General features: G+C 36.5%; 2 protein-coding genes across 2 annotated transcripts; one reads left to right on the top strand and one right to left on the bottom strand.

Annotated features, from left to right (window-relative positions):
* Positions 1-70: 70 nt before the first annotated feature.
* Positions 71-3,500, bottom strand: LOC114146509 (von Willebrand factor C domain-containing protein 2-like). The gene is made up of 3 exons (XM_028020626.1): positions 2,989-3,500; positions 1,759-1,888; positions 71-1,365 (listed from the first exon to the last, which is right to left on the bottom strand). The coding sequence occupies exons 1-3, from the start codon at positions 3,334-3,336 to the stop codon at positions 1,175-1,177; spliced, it is 669 nt and encodes a 222-aa protein (XP_027876427.1). The 5' UTR covers positions 3,337-3,500; the 3' UTR covers positions 71-1,174.
* Positions 3,501-3,612: 112 nt separating this feature from the next.
* On the top strand, positions 3,613-21,364 carry ccdc24 (coiled-coil domain containing 24). Its single transcript, XM_028020620.1, has 9 exons — positions 3,613-3,821; positions 5,271-5,432; positions 9,438-9,598; positions 12,672-12,788; positions 12,863-12,967; positions 14,176-14,230; positions 18,832-18,889; positions 19,535-19,640; positions 19,798-21,364. Exons 2-9 carry the CDS (start codon positions 5,283-5,285, stop codon positions 20,507-20,509), a joined length of 1,464 nt encoding a protein of 487 aa, XP_027876421.1. The 5' UTR covers positions 3,613-3,821; positions 5,271-5,282; the 3' UTR covers positions 20,510-21,364.
* The last annotated feature ends 955 nt before the right edge of the window (positions 21,365-22,319 follow it).

Raw genomic sequence — 22,319 nt, 5'->3', positions numbered from 1 at the left:
GGCAGTAACACATGTGTCTTACAAGAGTAGGCTTCTTAATAAAAGGTTTTCACAAAAAAAAGTAGTAAAATTAAATGGAAATAGTTTATTTTGACTTACAGTGTAAAAACCAATGTACTGAGGTGTAATGTGAGAAAAAAGTTGCATCAGAAAACTACTGATGCGACTACTCCCAACTACTGATCCCAGTACTAGAAGCAGGGTTTATACAAATTTCAATCATTGTTTGTTCCAATTACACTCTTGACAGTACAATTGAAAAACATTTACTTAGTTGAGTGTTATTCACTATTTTTTCACAATAATGGAGTACGTTTCAGATTTTACTTTTTTTTTTATTAAGTCAACTTAGCTAAAAAGATAAGAGCATGTTTGGTTTTCTTTCAGATATACATTATAATTAAAGTAACAAGCTTCTGGAGTGAGTCTTGCAAAATTTAAAACATCTTTATGTTAAAATAAACTAGACTTTGATTCTGACGTGTCACTGAAAACTGTATATTTGCTGTATCTTAGCACTGAAGAGTCAATACTACCTCCTACACCATGTGCGTGTCCAAGCAGCATACATTTAAAAACAGCATTTAAATAACATGCCAACAAATCTTATCTAATATTATACTCTCATTAATTATTTCCTATTTACTGTTCATCACAGCTGTACATGAAGTGTAAAACTGCCTCAGCTTGTGACAAGTCTGTCACTAGTTATCTTATTTATCAGTTGTTTATGCTAACGCTTAAATCTATGTATAATTTTCTGGGTATTTCGAGACTAAGAGATCCTAAAGCTCCCACTCTTTTTCCTGTTTCTCCTTAAAAGCATTCTCAACATCTAAGCAACATTTTTAAAATGCAAAAAAATAAAATAAATTGAGCTAGATTTAAAAAGTAAGAGTACAAAGTACAATTTCTGTCCAATTTTTAATCCCTGTGTTTTGAGATAAAGTTGCTATGTTAGTGAACAGAGTTGTGGGATGAAGTCGCATCGTTTCTTACATGGTTCCAAATTTTATTGACTTTTTTTGTTACATTCAAGTGTTGGTGAGTTACCCCTATCTCATTTGCAGATTGTCCTTCCTTGGGTGGATGTATAATATCTTCAGTAATAAAATACCTAAGGATAAACTGTGAAGATCACATATTTTAAAATATATGGTGGTTGTGTGAAGAATCACTGAATAGGGGTGGGCGGCTGCTGAGGTGTGCAGTTTTTGATGCGGGAACAAGTGGCAAGGCGATTTCCCTCCCAGTAGCCGGCGTCCTGGCCGTCATGACAGCGACACTTGGTGCAGGAATCCACCCACACAGGCTCTCCTGCAGGTATCACTTGGCTGCGGGATGCATCAGTATAACAGTTGGGACCTGGAGAAAGAAGCAAAAACCGTGGAAATTGAAAGATTTAAACTTAGTGTTGTGCCTAACATTTTCTATTATATAAAGATTTGTATTTGTAAAAAGGTTGCCCTAATTAAAAAAATAAAAAGTTTTCATCTGCCCCTTGTGCTTAGAGGCAGAACAGATAGGTGCACCACAGACACCACTCTGTATGCCACACTTTTCAGATTTTCATTGGTTAAACAAAACAAAACCAGGTACCATTTTCTTTCCACCTCACAATTATTCCCTACTTTGAGTTGGTCCATGATTAATAATCTTAACAAAATACATTAAAGTTTATGCTACTATCTTGAGAAACTTAAAAAATGTAAAAAAAAAAAAAAAAAATGTTTCCTGTTTGTGGTTTACACAACATACCCTCCTTGCATTCCGGGCAGCATTTCCCAGGCTGGTACACAGGATTGACACAGGGTGGAGGGGCACAGTCTGCCACGAGACAGCGGGCGATGCCATCACTGTCACAGGTGCACTGCTCACATTCAGATGGCTGGAACACACAGGGTGATGCTGTACTTGAAACATTTCACCATGTCCTCCTGAGGTACAGACACAAATCCTATCGCATGGTGTTACGAAAGGGGGCGCCATTTACCTCTTTCTGCTGCATATTCATTACATATCAAGTACAGACAGGTTTTGTTTCAAGCCTAAGAAATCCCTTGGACTTCATTTAGTGCTGCAACGGGGTGGAGGTGGGATCAGGCTTTAATATGCATAAGTTTTTTCATGGTTAAAAATTTAACAGAGGAATGGGAGATGTATTAATGAGCTGCAATTCTTTTTTAAAAAAATGTTTCACTTTTAAGTTTCCGTCCCACACTCCTTGCCCTTGTCGTAATCTCCACCTACTTATATATGATAATTAATCAGCCAGGCAGAGATTAGAGATCATTTGTAGTCAAAAGGTCAAACAAAATCAAAAACTTTTCCCTCAATTCAACAAATGCACCAAAACTAAGAACGTTCACTATATTCAGCTTATAAGTATATCACTCATTTGTATTTTTTAAAATGAAAATATTATAGGAGCTAAAAAATAATCTTTAGAAATAAACTTTATTATTCCCTTTGGGACTTTTCCCTCAGGGAAATTGTAATTAATTGACAATGTTTTTATTCAACTGTACCTTGATGAACTATTCTCTTTTATATGCCATAGTTTTATTATCAGAAAAAATCAGAATAAGTATTATTAAAAAATCCCAATAAAGCAAGTCAGACCTCAGAGAAAACAGCAAAATGGCCAAGAAAAATCGGTGCACCTCCATTAAGATTCTATTATGGCTTTTGCTTTAAGTGTGAACCCCCGATGACCTTCTCTTCCTTCACTGCACAACTTTTTGAAATCTCCTCTGCTTGATATGACTTAAAATATATTATTTGTTTATTGACAATTGAGATGTGAAAAATTAAACTTTGGAGTAGTCTTGTAGCCTGGAAACCCATTTCCGCCACAAGTTATAATTATGATGTCTCATAATTATTAGATAGCGAAGTGATAATTTTGAGACACAAGGGGGGGGGGGGGGGTCCACCAGAGTGGAGGAAACGGGCTTCCATAACTATCATGGATGAGTCGTGTCTTACCTGGAAATTTTCTCCGAGCTCGTACACCACCCCCCGGTACTCACAGCCGATCTTCTCGCACCTGGGACAGCAGTCGGTGGGGTAGTGGCTCACATGGATGCAGGCGGCCGGGAGGGACGTGCATTCGGTGCGGGCGCACACGGAGCCCTCACTGGTGCACTCGCACTGGGTGCAGTGATCGGAGTCCAGGAAATACCACTCTCCCACGTAGTAAACGCTGCCGTTGGCCTCGCAGGTTGTCTGTTGTCCTGTGAGCGAGAAGCCCAAAGCGGCCTGTGTGCAGAGCAGAAGAGCCCAGAGCGCCGTGCGCTGCTGCATGGAGAGCCGCTCCATGCAAACCTGTGCCATTATAATTCAGGGCACCTCTCTCTTCTCCAAAACGGAAACTTGGGTGAAGAAAGAAATATCAAACCTATTCAAGTGGGCTTTGGTGGGAAAATCATCCAAATCAGTTAACATTACTTCACATGTTTAATAAACCCGTGCATCTTCCCTCTGTGCTCCAGGGTTTCTGCAAAATGTCCGGAAGAAGTGAAGAGTTGGGAAAGTTTCGTAGCAAGTCCCTCCCCTTCTTTAATTCAGTAAAACCAAACCTTTATCAGACCGCTGTTCCCTTGATGCCCTTCAGGAATTTAAAATATTTTTAACGCTGAGGGGAGGGGTTATTTTCAACTTAACGTCCAAAAATGCACATTTATAAAACGTAACGTGTTTTAGAAGAAAAAACAGAAGCAGAGAAATCATATTGGATCTAACATGCGATACCTCTCCCTAGCAACCGCAATGTTTTCCCTGGATACCATTTTCTTGTTAGCTACAGGAAACGAACTGAGGTAAGCGTTTGTTTTCTTACACCAACAAGCTAAATGATATTTACTCTGGTGTTTCACATGGACACTTCTCCTTGTCTTTTTTTTATGACTATTTTAATATTTGCTTTATGAACCGTTAGGTCCTGTTAAAAAAAGCTGGGTTTAAAACAAGAGATCAATGAGCTGCTTGAACAAATGCTGACTTACTTGAAATGTTAACATTTTTATATTTTTTTCTAATGCTGTTAGTACTGTCCAGCCAAACAGAGCAGTAGTGCATCTCTTCCTATTTTACTGTAGCTACAGCCTAAAGGGTGAAAGTGCATTAAAAGTTGAAATAAAGCATTTGATGCTGAACATATCATGAACTCACCTTAAAAACAACCCAATTGGATATACAGTACAAGTTAAAGACAGCCAAAATTGGTTATCTAGTTTGATTCATGCTTTTGATGTGATACTAATTATTGGTGCAAAAAACATACACCTATTGTAAAAAAACCCCTTAAAATAGGAAATGTTCATTTAATTACTATTATATTGAGGTGGCATAATCTCCCTTTCAAACTGTTAAAAATATAGTCTGAGTATGTTTATTCACGGAGCATTTTTTAAAAACAGCTACTTACACCACTCTTTTTGACAATCTTAAGAATGTATGATAGAAATGTGAATGAAGGATTTAAAAATATATTTAAGGTAGATAGATATATCTACTAAGCTTCTCAATGACTCTGGTAGGTGACTTATGTACACTTATGTGGAGAAATACTTTACATCAATGATTAGGTATGGTGTGGAATCTGTGAAGCTGTGGGATGCAATAAGGAAACTTATTTGACATTTTAACTAAAAATATGCCCCCCAAAAAAGAATAAATAAATAAAATATATATGGTAGTTATTTCTATACTTTTAGCAGGATACTTACCCAAAATCTATGGCCAGCTCAAGAGACAAATTGTTCATTAGAAAATAAATTAAACTTCATTTGAGTTTGAAAAACCATACCGAAAACCAAATCTTACAGAAAACCTGTGGTGCGAGACCAAGAGATAACAAAAAGGGTCCATCATTTTGTATTATCTTGTGCAAATAAAATGCAAAAGATTCATTTCTCTGCATGGTCTAACACTGAAATGTTATAGAAGAACACTAAGTGCTGTGCTGTTGGCAAAGGGTGGTGTGCTAAGTATATGTAAACAGCAGGGCTACTAATTAGTGCGATCTTGTTAAAAAGAACTATTTGTTAGAGAACATTTTCACTCTCAAAGAAAGAAATTACTCAAAGCTCCAATTTAGTAAAAAGCTAGAGAGTGAGATTCCTTTACTATCATAAAAGTGTATCACTATGATACATTTAGTTTATGCTGTTTGTAACATTTCTTCACTTTTGGGGGGGCTGCTCAACATTTTCAAGTTACCTTATGTTCTGCTTGCTGCAGTGATTTTTGCATTCCTTTGTGCTCAGACCGCCCCACACATGCATTCACCTGATGAAAACCAGTTCTCATGTGCCAGACAGTCTCTGTGGAGCCTCATCACTAAGTATGTCTCAGAGTCAGAGTTGCTGAAGATCCATGCAGCTTTGGGTGACCCTCTGGTCGACATGTACACAGAGGTTCACTCAGAGGTGAGTTATGAAGGCTCTATGTTTATTGTGTGACCGTTGATTCATTTATGGTTGACTTTAAGATGAAGGACTGCTTTTCTCAGTCAGAGAAGAAATGACTTCATTGCTTGCAACTTTTGTAGGAATCTTGAGTCTATTTTTAGCAGATTTCCACCAGAATGAAGCCACAACATTTACAAGAATTTCCTTTTTAGCCAGGGCGAATAAAAAGTTGCACAGCTAAGCATTCCTAGAAAAGAAATCCAGTACTAGACTGTATAAGGACATAGTTTGGCTTCATTCCTAACTTGCACTCCCATGAAGCCATAACAGAAGTAGATGTGAATTGACTGTTTGTGCTTCAAAGCAGTCAAAATGCAAGCCAGATAGATATTGATATTTATTCAGGATTAGCTAAACTCTCAGTCCAAAGCCTTGTTTGCTTTCATACAAGCCAGACCTGAGGTACTAATTCTCATGAAACAGGCTAGTACAAAGTCAAGACAGAAAAATAAAATAAAAGAACTTTGTTTTGAAAAGAAAAAAAAACATTAGTAAAGCTATTAAAGGAAAGATAGTTCAAAAGCCTAGGAAGAAATAGTTCGTAAATGTCTTAATCAAAAGTATTAAAACGTGCGAATTAGAAGCATTTATCTAAAAAAAATATATATGCAAGCACATCTCGCCTCTGTGGAAATCTCAAGAAAAATGAATTTCAACATTTTGCTATTTGTGACAAAATCGACAAGGTTTGTTAACCTGGGAAGTGGATTGTGACACTTTGGCCTGTTCTCAAGTTAAATAGATTTTCTTTCACAATTGTCTCGTAATTAACTTCATCCATCCTCCCATAATTTCTGACAAGCTTCCTGTTCCTGCTGAAGAGAAGCATCCTCAAAACATGATAATGCCACCGCCATCTTTCATCATGCTCAGATGGCATGCTCAGCGTTGCAATGTGTTGGTTTTTCACCTTGCATCGTGTTCTGATCTCCTCTGATCTGAGCGCCGCCTTCTACATATTTACATAATATAATAGCCGCCTTGTCAACAGATTCTACCTTCTGAACTGTGGCTCAGCTGCCTGACCTGAGTTACTGCATGCTTATTTGCTATGCCTTTGATTAATGCTCTCCTTTCCTGAACCTGTCAGTTTAGGTCTGTCTTCTCCTCATGGAGCAAACAACAGCCTGCCAACACTCAGATAAAGTTTGCCTCAGCTTTCAAACCAGATCATCTATTCTTGATTCTGGCAATATATGGGTTTTTGAGGCACCTTCACATATCAAAGCCACATTAAACAACTTACAACCATTCCATTTAAAATCTTTAAAATGTTAAAGTTATCACCACACAGTGTATTTTCTACTTCACATTGAAATACATAAATTTTCAGATAAGAAGGTATCAAATCCCAAATCTTTATAAGTTGCTACAATTTGTTCTCAGATTGCACACAGAGGTTGTTGTAATGTTTCAGTTTCAAAGCTGTTATCAATATCGTAGCTATAATTAATAGATATTGTGACTTTTAGTTCTAGAAAGAGAGAGATGGCGATCTAAAATGCATTGGTAAAAATACAAAAATTGCGAGTATTAAAACTTTGTTTCTGGAAGAGACAAAGAAACACTTTGGAAGTGAAACTGTTGTAGGTGGCCTCAAAATCCTTTTGAAATATTGGAATATTAATATAATAAGAGGGACGGTCTCTCTTATTCTTATGCTTATATCCTACTTTTTATAAAGTATAACTTAGTTCAATTTTCAGCTATTAATAAGATCTTTTGCAGTTTATATTCTGTCTCCAGTGGTCATGCAGCTTCTTTCTCCCTTTGCTAGACAGTCAGCTGTGTAATGAATCCATGCCTCAGTGAAAAGTAAGGTGATACTACATCAGAAGGCTACTCCTTCATTCCTTAATAAATTTTTTCCTCCCTCTATCAAAGTCCTCATTGTGTAAGATGGTTAGATATGAAGTCCATTTTAAGCTCTCTTGATTTCCTTCCAGGGCACGCTCTTACTGCGTACCCCTCCATCCTGAGCTGTCCAAAAACGGTTCCTTTCAAATATATCTAACTTTCTTTATTTAACAGTTTTTTCCTCAATGGTAACATATCTTTTTGCAAGGGAGACCTAGCACTCACACAGAGAAGCAAAGTTCACAAGCAAAGATCCCACAGCGGAGTAGTAAATTATGCAAAATCATACCGAGAAACATCTACACACAGTTAGCCTGACTTCAGAGCTTTCACCATTTTAAATTCTTTCAAAGACACGACACTTTGTAGATGAAATTCCAAAATATGAAAGTTGTGTTTGCCAGTTCAGTTCTCTTAACCCTTTTGAAACTGTCCATTGAATGAAGAGTTCACTAAATTAATACTTAACTAATTAAGTACAAAAAGGTTTATATGGAGGAGCTAGTATATGAATGAAAACAACTGACTGGGTCAACATTCATGTACAAATGTCAAGTATGCGTGAGTGAAGAGTAGGTAATAATGAGTGAGAAAGAAAAAGTTACAGGATGAATGTAGTCCTTAAACACAAATTATCATCATTTAAAAGTTCTAAATATTCAAAATAAGGCATTAATTCCCGTGCTTTGTCTTCTTGAAGTAGTGAAAAACATACATTTCATAAACTTTGCTTTCCTTCAATTTAAAACAGTTTTTAAGGGAAAAAAAATCTGAGTTGTTTGAACCTGCTTGAGATTTGTAACTTGTAAAAGATGATCAAGAGCCTTTGCAGGAATAGGCATGGAAAGTAATTACAGTATCATCTGCATAGAAGTGAACGTCTCAGTTTGAAATACCTTTTCCTAGGTGGTTTGTACAAGGTGAAATTATTATATGACTTAGAAACTATCCTTGTGGAATGCCCCTGAAATTGCAGTAAGTCTGAAGTAGAACAATCTTCAACATAAATATTATATAGTCATACTTTAACTGCTGTTTTCCAAAAGTGCACCCTGAAGTGAACTTCACAATGAGCTGAGAGATGGAGCAAATATCCAAGAACAACCTGTCAGTAGCCAGCAGGTAACATAAACACCTAATCATTTGATAACTGACATAAAAAAAACAGTGTGAGCTTAAAAACAGTTGTGTGCAGCTGCAAGATGCAGTTCATATTGGTGTGTGAATGAACAAGCACATACATGGAAGGCTCAGAAGTGAGTGGAGCACAGCAGCAATGACTGGCAGCGAGCAGGTGTTGAGGTAATAATGGTATCCAGACTCCTCCGAGACAGAAACACTCACACAGATTACAGAAACTGAGAGGTTGGCTGGTCCTCTACCCAGAGGCCTGTTTTCAGATCAGTACAGTTCTGTTTTATACCACTACAATACACCATATCTTAAAAAACATGCAATTATTTACAGGGTAATATTTTATCCTAACATAATATAAGATAATGTAAGCTGAAACCATTTCTGAATGTTTTTATAGAGCAAAAGTTTCTGGAGGATTCCAGAACTCTTTTATAAGATGCTATATTAGAGGTACAGACTCACTCATACATATTTACACTAACTCGCCTCAGAATTATACATTTTATATTTTTATTTTGAAAATTAATTTTTTAGAATAATTTTCTTTTTTTACACCATTATTTGTGGTTTTGTTCTATATTATGATCTCTTCTATATTCAACAACAAAATACCACTTTGGAAACAAATATTTAAACATGCTTTTGAATGTTATCCTTTAGGCGGTTCTACTGATTGTACTTTTTACAATCAGTAAAAAGTACAATCAGTAGATTGTACTATTTACAACTTGAATGTAAATATAAATCTACATTCAAGTTTATTTCCATAAATAAATTTCTTACGTTTATCTAGAAGGGTTAGTCACACTGTATGGTTGTGTTAATTATTGCCACGTTTTGGAAAATCCTCCAGTTTTTTCTTTTGTCCACATAAAGAAAATCTGTCTGTGCTGATTAGATATGAATGACAAAATGTGGAGTTTTGCTGAGGATTATGTCTAACTCCCTTCATTGTGGTCACATCTGCAGGCAGAGATGTGGCACAAGAAGTGGCAGGAGAGTCTGTGTTATGGGAGCCACCAACTGCAGGGTTCCCCTCTTTCTGACCCGCCTGTTGTGAAAGAGTTGGTGAGAGGTGAGGTCAAGATACTACTGGAGACACTCAAAGGAAGAGCCTACAACAGTGAAAGGTACTGGTAACTCTCAAAGTTTACTTTGAAGCTCTAGACGCTCTAGGAACTTCACTGGAATTTCGAAGATTTTTAAGTCAATATAGGCAAATACTTGCATTCACGTTATGCCACATACTGATTTTGATGTTTATTTTCAAAATTTCAGAATAAATACAGACTAAAACTTTAAAACTGTGCTCTTGTCTAAATTCTGTTTTTTATTTTTGGCTTTTCTGATCTGAGAAACAGTGTTGTGTCCGTTATCACCAGCTAGATGTTGGGGCAATCAGTTCACAATGCACTGACTTACTATCTGCGCAATTTGTACACATACAAAGACTGCAATAAAGTACTATAGTGTTCTCCTATGGGAGTTACAAATACCTTGGGAAAGCAGTGAAGCAAAGATTTCAGGAATAGGAGGACACTCTTAGGTTCAGAAAATCCATAACAATAGCACAATTATATGAGGAAGACACGCTTTCTTTTCTAATGTCAGCAAACATCATTTAAGAAGTTGGTGACTACAAAGATTTATGGCAGAACTCAGTCAGTGAAGAGTGCTGAAAGAGAATGCTACCCCATGTATCTTTTATATTTGCCATTCTCTCTTCAAGAGCTGAAACCTATGTTTTTCCAACAGCTACTCCAAGTACTTATTAAATGAAGGATGATTTTGTATAGGTTAAATTTGACAAAACTTTGGAACATCTTGGTCACAAGAAGATGCACGAGAGTGTGTGAAAGTCTGCATAAATGTAGGTATCCTGGCAACCAGCTTTTTGCTGCTAAGAATGTCACCCTGCAAGACCCCATTGTGGTTTTAGGACTGGGGCTGTAACAAAAGAGCAACATAGTTGATTTCTGTTGTGTCTTCAAATTGTTTTCTGAATTTGCCTCTCAAGTTTTAATTTGCTATTTATTAATATTACCATGTTTTTGTTCATAAACACACTTGAAGTGAAGCTCTATTTTATGTTGTTGTTTGATTTGTATTTATTATCTTAATTTTACATAAATAGTCTATGGTTGTTCCACAACAGCATCATGTCTTACTTTCTGCAGTTTTGATCAAGCTGGAGAATGTTATGACAACCAGTGATTTGAGTCATTTTCTATATATTCACACTGTTGGTCTGCTGTATAGATATGTGGATATGTGATCAATAAATATAATCTACCCTGAAAGGTCACTTCTAGATAGTTTGCTTTGATCTGGGGTCATAATTACTCATGTGTCACAAGAGTGGACTGGCCTAGGCAGGGATCTGAAGCGCATTCATAGAAAGAAGGTCTAATGTTATCTCTCAAATAACTACATAAAAATAAGTGAAATCCAATGTCAGTTTTGAGCATTTTTATGATTGATTATCTCCATAACGGATTCAAACTATAGAGATAAATAAACTGATATTCACTAGCTAAGAGTAATTGGCAGGCATTTATGTTGAAGAGTATAAGACACCTAAACCTTTAATTGCATAGTGTCCCAGAAATTCTAATTAATGCCTGCTATGCTTCCACACGACAAGTCCCTCATGTCCCCTCTCACATTAATGTAAATGGATTATAAAAATTCTCCTTCAGTGTGAAACTGGTACCCTATTGTTCATGGCTGTATGGAAAAAGAGTCAAAGCAAGCATTGGTACCACACATATGTTACCAGAACAAATGGTATTTCCCCTCTGAAGTTGGCGTCAGTGTAATTTCTCGACCTTGATGCATGGCACTGAGTGTGGGTGTGCACATTTCAAGCCTTTGATCATTCAATTAGGCCAAGTCTCAAGTGCATATCAACTGAATGGCTTTCAGGAGTAAACCCAGCACACTTCTAACTAATAACACTTTCACTCAACAAAGCCACTCGAGGAGCCCTCTGTTTGTCAATTTTCCTCAATTTAATAGGCTTTGTTGGCATAGGAGGAAGGAAAATATTGCCAAAGCCTCGCAAAGTCTTTCCCTTGAAATACATGTGTTCATGTTCATTACTTTTTAATTTGATTTGCTGTACATTTCAGCCAAAAACACTTCCATAGCAACTGGTTTCAACATTAGATGCTGGGTAGTCAGTGCAACATTCTGCAGGTGATTTGAATCATTTGTATGACGGTGTATGGAATGGAGGTGTACCCTCCTCCATTGACTTCATGTTGTGTGGTCCTAGTGCTCCAACCACTCTCCCATTATAGTGTAGTACAAACACACACACACTCCCCCACAAAGCTCAATGTAATTGTTTGAGCTGTATGAAAAAGCAGACATTCCTCAAGAGTAAAAGCTAAAATTCATAAGGTTGCACAAAGCTGTCAACCTTACTCCCATAGCTGTATACACAAGAAAATGTTTTCTTTTCTCTAAAGAAAGCTTTCCATTTATCTATTTTCCTATTAGTCATATACTGAAATGTAAATTATTTCATTCATTGTAGCGTATCCCATGTGACTGAATATCTGTGTCTACAGCACTGATGTGAAAATGTGTGGGGAAATGAAAATGCCTCAGTTTGTATCAATTTTGTTGCTAATCAACATATTTTCAAATAATTTTTTTAAATATTGATTGCTTTAATGTTTGACATGTCTGCTGTGTTTCTTGGTCTTCTTGATGTCATTTGTTCATTAATGTTCTCCAACAAACATCTTAGACCAATACAGTTCAACTGGATTTATACTGATATCTAATTACACTCATGTGAACTGTACTTACTAGTTGGGTGTCTGCTGAAACTCATTGGCTGCATTGGAACTTATTTAGGTGCATCAAAGTAAAAGAGGATGAATACAAATCTGTACTTTTCAAATTGTTTTGAAAAATACTTTTAAGCACAATAACGTATGGCATTTTGCTTCCTGCTTACATTTATACACCACTTTGTGTTTGTGTTTTACATGAAATCCCGATAAAACACTTTAAATTTTGTGACTGTAATGTGACATATTGTCATCATTAATGTGTGAAAATACTTTTTAGGGTACTGTATAGGTCTCTTGAAATACACTTAGATGGTGTTGAATGTCAAATTTTCCTCAGACTGTTTTTCACAACATTCACTAATGTGACCGGTCTTTGTTCCTACTTTTGTTGAAACAGAGACAGTGAGGAGCTCCTGCTTCGATACAAACCTGAGACTCTAAGCTACGTGCTTGGTCACCAGGAGATTGGTTATTGCAGATCCTCCAACCTCAAAAATGCTGATAACTTCCACAGGTTTGGACACCTGTTCAGACTATACAGCAGCAAAAGAAGAACGTAGCTGACTGCTTTTCTCTCTCCTCTAACAGGCTTAGCTCTTGTTCTTCTGTCAAGTCCAGCGCTGGAAGTGAGATTGAAGCAGTTAAAGATATGCTGAATGTCACTGAGATTCACAGAGTGATCACTCCACTCAGGTAAACTCCAGCTATTATTGCTTTTATTATTTATTTGTCTGTCCCAAGGGCTTTAAATATGTTGCTCAGTTGCTCTCATTGTAATTTATAATAACATTCTTGATTTTCATATATAAGCCAAAAATAAAAATGACCCAAGTGGAAATGTATCAAATTGTTATTGATCCTCAAAATATTTTGCGCCTTGCAAGATAAAAGCTATAAAGCATTTTAACAAAATAGTTCTAAATCCGAAAGTGTTATTTTGAACGTAATATTTAATTTCTCTTTCTCCAGAGTTGGCTGAAAACAGAGGTCCTCCAACTCAAACCTATTAAAGTCCAAGTTAAAAGAGAGTATGAACTGTGGAGGAATTTAAACTGAGATGAATGAAATGTAATGCTGAGGATAGTCCAGGAAAGTGAAATGTGTAGGACCCTCACTTCACAAAACTCCACCTCCACAGTTCAGGGTCATTTCCTCCGTACCATTGCTGTATTCTGGAGTAAACTTCTAACTGGGTAATTGATTTCTGTACTGGTAGATTTACCGGAAACAGAGGGGGAAGGAAATCTCCCCAGAAAATCAATCTGCCTTCTGGGGTAACAAACAATCCTTCATTTCCTCTCTGATTCTGTTTTCTTACTTGCTCTTTCATTGGTTTGGAATTTTTTTTCTACCTGATCTCACTCTGATCCTTTGAGTGCACTCCTTTTCAGCAATTTCCCCCTTTAAAATCTCTACAAACTTTATCTGTGGCCTCTGTCACCAGGCTGCCTGTTTTTCATGCTCCATCCCTCTTTTCCTCACTTCATCCCTTGCTTTGAGGCCCCCAGGGCACTCAAGCTACCTTTTAGCTCCTCCTTTCCTCGCTCTTTTCTTCCCTTCCTTTTCTCTCTCTCTTTCTCTCACTCCTTTTTTTCTTTCTCTCCCATTTCCTGACCAGACCAGAACAAAAGGCTTCATTGTCAGAAAATGGAACCCAGACTGGACTTGCAGAGGATTCCTTTTTTTTAATTTGAAGGAAGTAAATTAAGTCTGCAGTGATAATCTAACCAGAGAAGGAGAAAGAGTGGAGTGATGGTGGGAGGGAAAAATAAAGCAAAGTGCTGTTTCCTGAGTTAATTTGAAAAAGTGCAGAGGATAAATTCTGAGCAGTTTCACTGGTGTAGGCTGTTTTTTGCTCTGTGATAGTACTACACCATTTATTTTGTGATGTGTCTGTGTAGATGTGTCCTCTTGGAGGAATGTGAAGCATTGACTAAAATGACAAAGCGTTTCAAGGTAAGACTAGCGAATGACTAACCACTAAGCACATCTTCCTGAAGCACATTGGTCAATAATTTCATTGAATATTTGGGGGAAAATGTAAGGAAAACATATCACTTTCTTACTGATATGAAAACAAATCATACCAATCAATACAAGCCATAAAATAAACCATGTAAGGATTCTGTTTCTCTACCCAAAAAACCTTCTGAACCTTTTCATCTGTCATATGGACATTCCCCTTGAACTCTTTCACATCTTGTCACATTACAATTAAGGAGCATACAGATAGATGTTACATCAGAAATTTAAAGTTTTCCCATTTTTCTTTGAAAAAGCTCACACTTTTAATGGTGGAAACTCTTAATTGGATTTACTGTAGGTCTAGAGCTTTGACTTGGCCAACATCTAAGGATGCTTTGATCTAAATCAACCTCCATCCCAGTTTTAACTATTTTGCAGCCTCTATCAGAATTACCCTTTAAATATCTCCATCCGTCTCTCCAACCGCTCTGACCTGCTTTCATAATTTTGCTGATTAAAAGCATCTTCCTACCATGATTCTACCACTGTCATGTTTCAATATGAGCATAATGTGTTCAAGGTCAAAATTGGTTTTCCACCAAATATGCTGTTTAATTTGGATTTCTATCTTATTTGATCAGATTATCATTTTCTATGTGTTTGCTGTGCAGTGAGTGGGACATAGTATTGTTTTGTTTCAACAAGAATTTTCTTCTTGTCACTTTTCCATAGACAGATTTGTGAAGAGCATGATTAACAGTTGTTCTGTTTCAAGATTCTCCTACCTGAGCTGTGGATCTCTGCAGCTCCTCCAGAGTAAACGTGGTTTTCTTGGCTTCCTTTCTATTTAAAGCTCTCCTTTCCGAGCTTGCTAGTATTGATGAACGACTATTTTCGTTAGATTGCAGTTGTGCTGTGATCTTTTGATTTCGAGGTGATTAAATGATAAGTGTTCTGTTCAATGCTCAAAGTTTGGCCAATATATGTAAAACTTGACTTTGCTTTGTAAAGCACACTGTTGGATTTTATTCACTAAATAGGTTGCTTTGGAGTTGGTTTGACTGAATTTTGTTTAGAGGTGTAACAATGAAGGAGGCTGAAAACAACTTCACACCATTCATTTTGCATGAGTGACTTGTCTTCCATTTCACAAATCTGTTCTTCTGTGTTAGTCTATCACATGAACTTGTGGTTGGAACTCAAAGGCTTTCATCTGTCTGCCCACAAGCTGTTGCAATGTTAAGAAATACTGGTTTATTTTCCAACCACTCAAATGGTGAACAGGCACAATAAGGCAGAATAAAGTACACACAATACAGAGAACACGTGCATTCGTGTCTACAATCTGGCTACAATATCTTGCATGAGAAAAACAGAGTGAGGTTTCCCAGATGTAGAAAGCCTCTGTGGGCCAGATGTTCAACTTTTTCCCCCCCTAATGTTTATTTGTTACTATCTAGTGGGATATTTTTTTGGAAATATATTTTAAGAACCTATAAAATTTGTTCTTAAGACACTTTTTTCTAGTTAACATAGCTGGAAGATTATGTTGGAAACATAAGTTATCCGGCATGCACGGAAACCTTATCAAGTCTTTCTTGTAAACAAACTGGAAAGAGGAGGGGATTTAAATTAGGCCGCTTCACCCAAAGTAATGTTATCCCAACCAGTAAAACCTCACCTTAAGGCTTTATGGTAGTTCCTGAAAAATTTACTGTCAAGGTTTTTGTTTCAGTGAGTGTTTAAACAACCTCTTTCAACGCACCTTCAATCACTCCTGGTTATGCAAGATAGAACTGCCTCATTAACTGTAATAACTCACCAAATCCTGGAAGGCAAGCAACCATAATCTGACCTCGGGATATTCTGTTTTTTGTTGTTGTTGTTGTTTGCTTGTTTGTTGTTACAGCAACATAAAATTCACCAATCTTATTCTTCAAGAAAAGTGGTTGCTAATACTTCTTATAAACTTAAGACATTACTCATCCTCAGCCACTGAGACACAGCAATAAAACTTTAAACTTGATCTAGCTTGACAAAGACACACTTAGACTTTGTGATTGACTGTCACATAAAATCCAGCTAAATACATTGACGTTTGTAGTTGCAATATTATAAAATGTGAAACCTAGCAAGGTGGCTAAAGCTTAATTCACTGTTTACAAAACAATGGTAATTTGGACTGAGATTTAAGGTGGAGTTATGACCAATGTCACAAGTTAAGCAGGAAAACATTTTTGACATCATCATTGCAAACATTTGTTTGGAGTATTTCGATGGCCATTCTGCTCAAACGTGTGTCCATTTTGCAAAACTCAACAACATGACTGACCAGTTCCTCTTTTTCAGTCCAGCATAGCTTCATTTTTCCAAGTCAATAGTTAAAGAAATAAAGACGAAAGTAGCCCCAAAGATTCCTTCATGAATTCCATAAAGCACCTCCTTTGTGCTTTGTGGGGTTTAATCTGACTGGTTAGGTAATATATATTTTAAAATAGCTGTTAAATACAACTGCCTTAGGCTTTTAGGTTGACGTAGTTTAAACAGTCTTTTTTTACTGCCACATGTAGCAACCCATCCCAATCTAGTTCTAAACAAAAGACTTATGACTCATTAAGGTCTTGCAGAAGAAAGGCTTTAAAAAAGGCGCTGCAACCAGCTAATCCATCCACCTGAAGATGTGTTTGCTGAGCAGTAAGCCAGTCAATTAAAAGAATTAAGTATCCCAAATATGGAAAAACATTTTGACTTTTTTCTGTATTAGCATTGCAGCTTCACATATTGAACCTCCAGATTGTTTATTAGTGAAATATATGAAAATATGCATTGATTCCTCAGTGCACTTACCCAAGTCCATTGTTTGTACCATTTCACTTAATTTACACTAAGCTTCCTATAAATTAGAGAGACTTACTTTGTTGAGGGGATTTGGAGAAGAGGACTACAGTGCTGCATTTGCATACAATTTGCTCCCATTCTGAGTATGTGGCTCATCATTGTCACCTCTCAGACGTGTTTGCTGTTTGCTAAAACATGACTTGCATACATTTCTGCTGCTCTAAACAGAGTTCAGTTTACTTGATTTGGGTCAAGTGATATACGTGGCAACTGAAGGTCCTATTAAGCAGTGGGTGGTTATCAGTACAGCTTTTGCATTTAACTTTAAAAGTGGTTTGAAAAGTAATATCTACAGGACAGCCCTACTCTGATGCTGCAGTACAGCATTACATTTTAGTAGGACTCAATGTTGCAGCTCAACCTAAGCTCCAACATTGTAATCTTCTGTATGTCAAACCATCTCAATTCTTCAGGGTGACATGTAAAATTAGTTCCAAATTGACATATGTATTTAAATCTAGTCATTTTTGGAAATTAGAACTGTTTCTGGAAGTTTTTACCTAATCACAAAGATTATGGATAATAACAATCAGAACTCCACAGATTTCTTTTTCATGAGTCACAGCAAATTTCCTAAATCTGTCGTGACACAGAACCCCTTTTTTTTCTTTCTTTTTTTTTGCAACTTTTCAAAGTGGGGAAGACTAGAGACCATGACTTTTGAATCAGGGAGATGTGTGTATTGCAGGCTACAATATCTTGCATGAGAAAAACAGAGTGAGGTTTCCCAGAGGAGGACGAACAAGCTTATCTAACCATGTCCCAATGTACATTTGGAGCCCTAGCTGAGAAAACATTTTTAAAAAGAAGTCAACATCTGAAGCTCACATTTTTCAATGTGAGATTATGCCATTCCATTTCAAGATGATTATATTTTAAGACTGTTCACACATTTGTATAAGGTGTGTCATTTAATGAAGAAGAGACTGAACCTACAGAAATTGCAGTGCCGTCATGAATTTGTTTCTTATTTATATATTTTAAAAAAGTCCAAAACTTACATAGCTCTTCCTAAAATATCAGGAAGTTTGGACCATCGTTAATCTGTTTCTCCTCTCTGTGGGCTTATGAAACCCATTTTCAGAGGTTTTATTCTTCCTTGTGAAAAGCACCACATATAATTCATCTGAAAGCAAACACTTGGAGGTTTGGTTTTTAATCCCTCTGGGAGACTGTGATTTGTGTTTTAACATCCAGGTTCCCGACTTAGCTAGGTATGAGTGATTATGTTTATGCGTGTGTGTGTGTGAAATGTGGTACACTTTGTGGTTGCTATAAAAAACTTATGATGTGTGCTGGCACAAATAAAGAGTTGCTTGTATGTTATATAGCTGGGTTTTCCAACTTTTAACACACAAACACAGAACGCGGCATGGTTTTCATTTGCCATGGATTTATATGTTACAGGCCAAATTATGATGGAACGCTGCTGCTCCATCGCTTAGTGGTCTCTCTAACACACACACTTACATTCCTTTCACTTCTCTTTCTATGTTATTTTTATCCCTTTTGCTCATTTCCCTTCCCTTTCCAGAGTCTCGTCTTGGGAGTGTTTAGTACATTAACTCTTATTTTTTTCCAATGTGTCTTTCTTCTCTGCTCAAGTATTCTTGACACATAACAGTGAGGTGCATGAAAACTGCACCATCAACTGAAACTCACTCCTTTTCTCTTGTGAATTGTGTGTTTTCCAGGAAAAGATCAAATTGAAGTGTATAAGTCACTTAAATAAGCCTGAGCCTTCGCTTACAGGTGAGATATATTTTTGGTATTTGCTGCCACCTGCTGGCAAATTATTGATTAGCAAGAGTAACAAAAAAGTTATATAAAAAAAAATATCTTTTTTATATAAAAAGATGTAATCTCTGGTTTTGGTAGAGATTGCACGATTTAATCTCTACCAAACTTATGAAAAACTATCACATTTTTTCCCATTTAGGTATTGTTCATAAAATACAGCTGAAAGCATTAAAAAAAATCCAGAGATTCAGAAATTTGGAAATGTTTGGAATTTGCTTTTATCATTTTCCCAGCTAGGATAAATATGCAAAAAGGTCTTAATGAATGTTTTGGTTTTTTGAACTCTACAGTTGATTTACTACACCGTATGATAGCTGGTGCTACCTTCTTTGGCTGAAATGACTAGTTTGAGGGGTATCTAACATGACCAATCCAATTTTAAGTCAGCTCCACGGTGTGTGATAGTGTTAGTTGTAACTTTATTTGAAATCATTTACTTGCAAATTGAGCTTTTTCTTTTTAAAAGATATTTATTTTTAATATTTTTTAATGCTACTTTTGTTCAGTCTTCGGTTTGTAAAGCACACTCAATTTGTTAATACATTTTCATGTCAGAGCTTTTCTGACCTGAGATTTGTTGTATCTACACTTGTGTAGAGCTGAAAGAACTCAGAGCCGCCATACAAACAGACTTGAAGCTCCTACCTTCATCTTCTGGAGCCTCATCCTCTGCTCCTGTTTCGAGTAAGAAGAAAAGTTGCAGGTTTGTATGTTATGGTATTTCTCAGTGTACCTACTTATTTTCTATATTTTCATCTTTATGGTTTTATTTTTTCTTTTACACATGAGCACAATGATGTCATTGAGCTGCAATGTAGCATAATATGTAAATAATAATGTGTTTCCCACTTTCATCTCAGATTTCCAGCTGAATCTGGTTCATTTACTCGCTTAGCTCCTACTCCTAAATCAGGCTTGAGACTAAATCTGCTTCCACTGTGGCAGCCCAAACCCAGGCCACCAAGTCATGATCCTCCTACCAGGACCTCATCAGTGCGGACTCTTGGTTTGCATCGTTCCACATCAGCCTCTCATGAATCAGTTAAACATACCAGCGGGGACAGGTTGGACACTAACCTGAAAGTAACTAAAAGCCAAGAGAACTCTAGTTTTTCCACAAAGCCAGACTTTACCGACCCTCTCTGCAGGACTTGTTCAGGACTTCACATTAGCTCTGAGAGAGACTCAGCCTCCCATCAATCATCACAATGCTCTGTTCACAGACCGAGCACAGATTCCGATTGGTCACCACACAGGGAGAGAAAAATCAGTGCTCTTTGTTCAAGAAATATAAACTTCACCCCCTCGCCTCCTCCTCCTTTGGGTCAGCAATGTGACGCAGGCAGCAGGAGCAGCAGCAGTAGTCCCACTGACCATTCTGTGTCTGCGAATGGTCAAATAAAACCAGATGACAGGAATAACAATTGTAGTAGTGGGAGAAACTTGGTGTTAACTGTACTGCAGAAAGATACGTCTGAACAGACCAGTGGAATCTCCCACATATCTGGACGTTTTGATCAATGTGGCAGCAAGAAAAACAAAAGTCAGGGAGAAATAGAAATAGTTGCCTAAGAGAAAATACCAACAATCAAAGTCAAGATAGCGTCAGCATCACAGATGACTCATGACATTATCTAAAGACAGTGAGATATGTCCTCAACCACAGCAGAGAAAAAACTTTAATTCACCAGAAAAACTACAACCAAGAAAACTTGAGGAGCACCGTTTCTAAATCTATTTTCACAGCCAGTCCTTCAATGTTAACATCTTTCACTAATAAAATGTCTGAGATAAGATTAAGGTTAAACTTCACAGATTTGCTAAAATATTTTTGAGGAAGAGGACTTAACTTTGGTAAAGTCTATGTTTATGTGGCAAAAAGCTGCCTTGTTGAAATACAAGTCCTATGCTGCCTGCGACTACCTAAAATAAAGTACTGACGAGAGATAATCTTAAATACAAGCTTTGAATTTGTGTTGTTTGTTGTTTTTTCGGGCTCCACAAAAAAATTGTTTTTTGGATTATGGCTAAGTTGTCCTGTTTTCACCTTGCTGAGCACTGTATATCATACACAGAATAAACCAATTTTTGTTTCTTTTGATTCTCACCTAGACTTTTGAGTGTTAAAGTGTTTTTATATGTCTGTTGTTATGTTTATTTAAAAAAACAGCTAACATTTTTGGTTGATGACATGTGGTAAAAAAAATTTTTAATCATAAATATTGATCCTTATTATCACACTATTGTCAAAACAAGTAAGAATATTCTCTATTTATAAAAATGTTCTTCACACAGTTAAATCATTAATGCAACTGCCATGTTTGCAGTCTTATTTTTGGGGGTTACTTAATGTCGAACAATTAGAAATGTGGTCACCTTAATTTCAAAAAGTTACTCAAATTTTAAATACAAAGTATTAAACTATAATGTAGTCTTCATTTTGAGCACTTATTTATTGCTTCTTCTGTTTTTTATGTTATTTAAGAAAAGTGCTAATGAGATTGGTTGAGAAATTTATGGGATATGATGGTGGGACAAAACCCTAAGCTCCATGATGAAGAACAACATGTCTTTGTTTTAGAAATGTCTTCTTTCTGTGTTAATGTATTAGTTTTGTAATGATTTTATTTATTTATATTTTTTAATTTTATTTTTTGAAATCTTAGAATTTGCACATCACTGCTATATTTTTGTCTGCCTGATTTGTTTTTTTTTTATATGCTAATTAAATCAGATGATATATTTTAACAGTGCTGTCAAAATTCGCAGAGAAACATAAAGGAACACAAATATCAAATATCCTACTAGACAGTTCACCAGCAAAAAAAATGAAAAAGAAAACAATAAATACGTTGATGGGGTGGGGATGAGTTTCACTTTGTGTGCTTTTCAAAACAAAATACAAGTACGAAAAAAAAATGAAGTAGGAAAAACAAAGAACAACATCGACAAACTTATTAGAAATTCACTGTAACCACTTTGCGTGGACTCCATTTCGGGCCTCTTTATTCCGTGTAGTGTCTCTTTTTAGGTTTCGTTTTCTTCCTTCGTCAGTTGACACCGAGTGCAAACAGCTGTTGTTGTGGAAAAAAAAAAAAAAAAAAAAAGCTGTTGTTGTGGACCAGTCGTCATATACAAGATATGATTCTCTTTCTGATTCTCCTTTTTAGCATTTTAAACAGTGAATAAATAATGTACCTATATAATATTTGCCTAAATGAGCTTATTTTTTTCCCCCTTAACACTTAAATAGAGTAGCCTACTCACAAAACAAACGAAATTTAAAGGAGCCAACGCTTGCAGTTACCCCGACATTCCTTAATAATTCATGCTTTTGAAAACCCAAATGAGCCAGTGTGCTATTGTTATACTGTTACTTAGT

The sequence above is a fragment of the Xiphophorus couchianus genome, chromosome 6 (assembly GCF_001444195.1).
Source record: "Xiphophorus couchianus chromosome 6, X_couchianus-1.0, whole genome shotgun sequence".
Classification (NCBI taxonomy): Eukaryota; Metazoa; Chordata; class Actinopteri; order Cyprinodontiformes; family Poeciliidae; genus Xiphophorus; species Xiphophorus couchianus.
The sequence above is the reverse complement of the archived record's forward strand: the minus strand, read 5'-3'. Positions and strand labels throughout refer to the sequence as shown.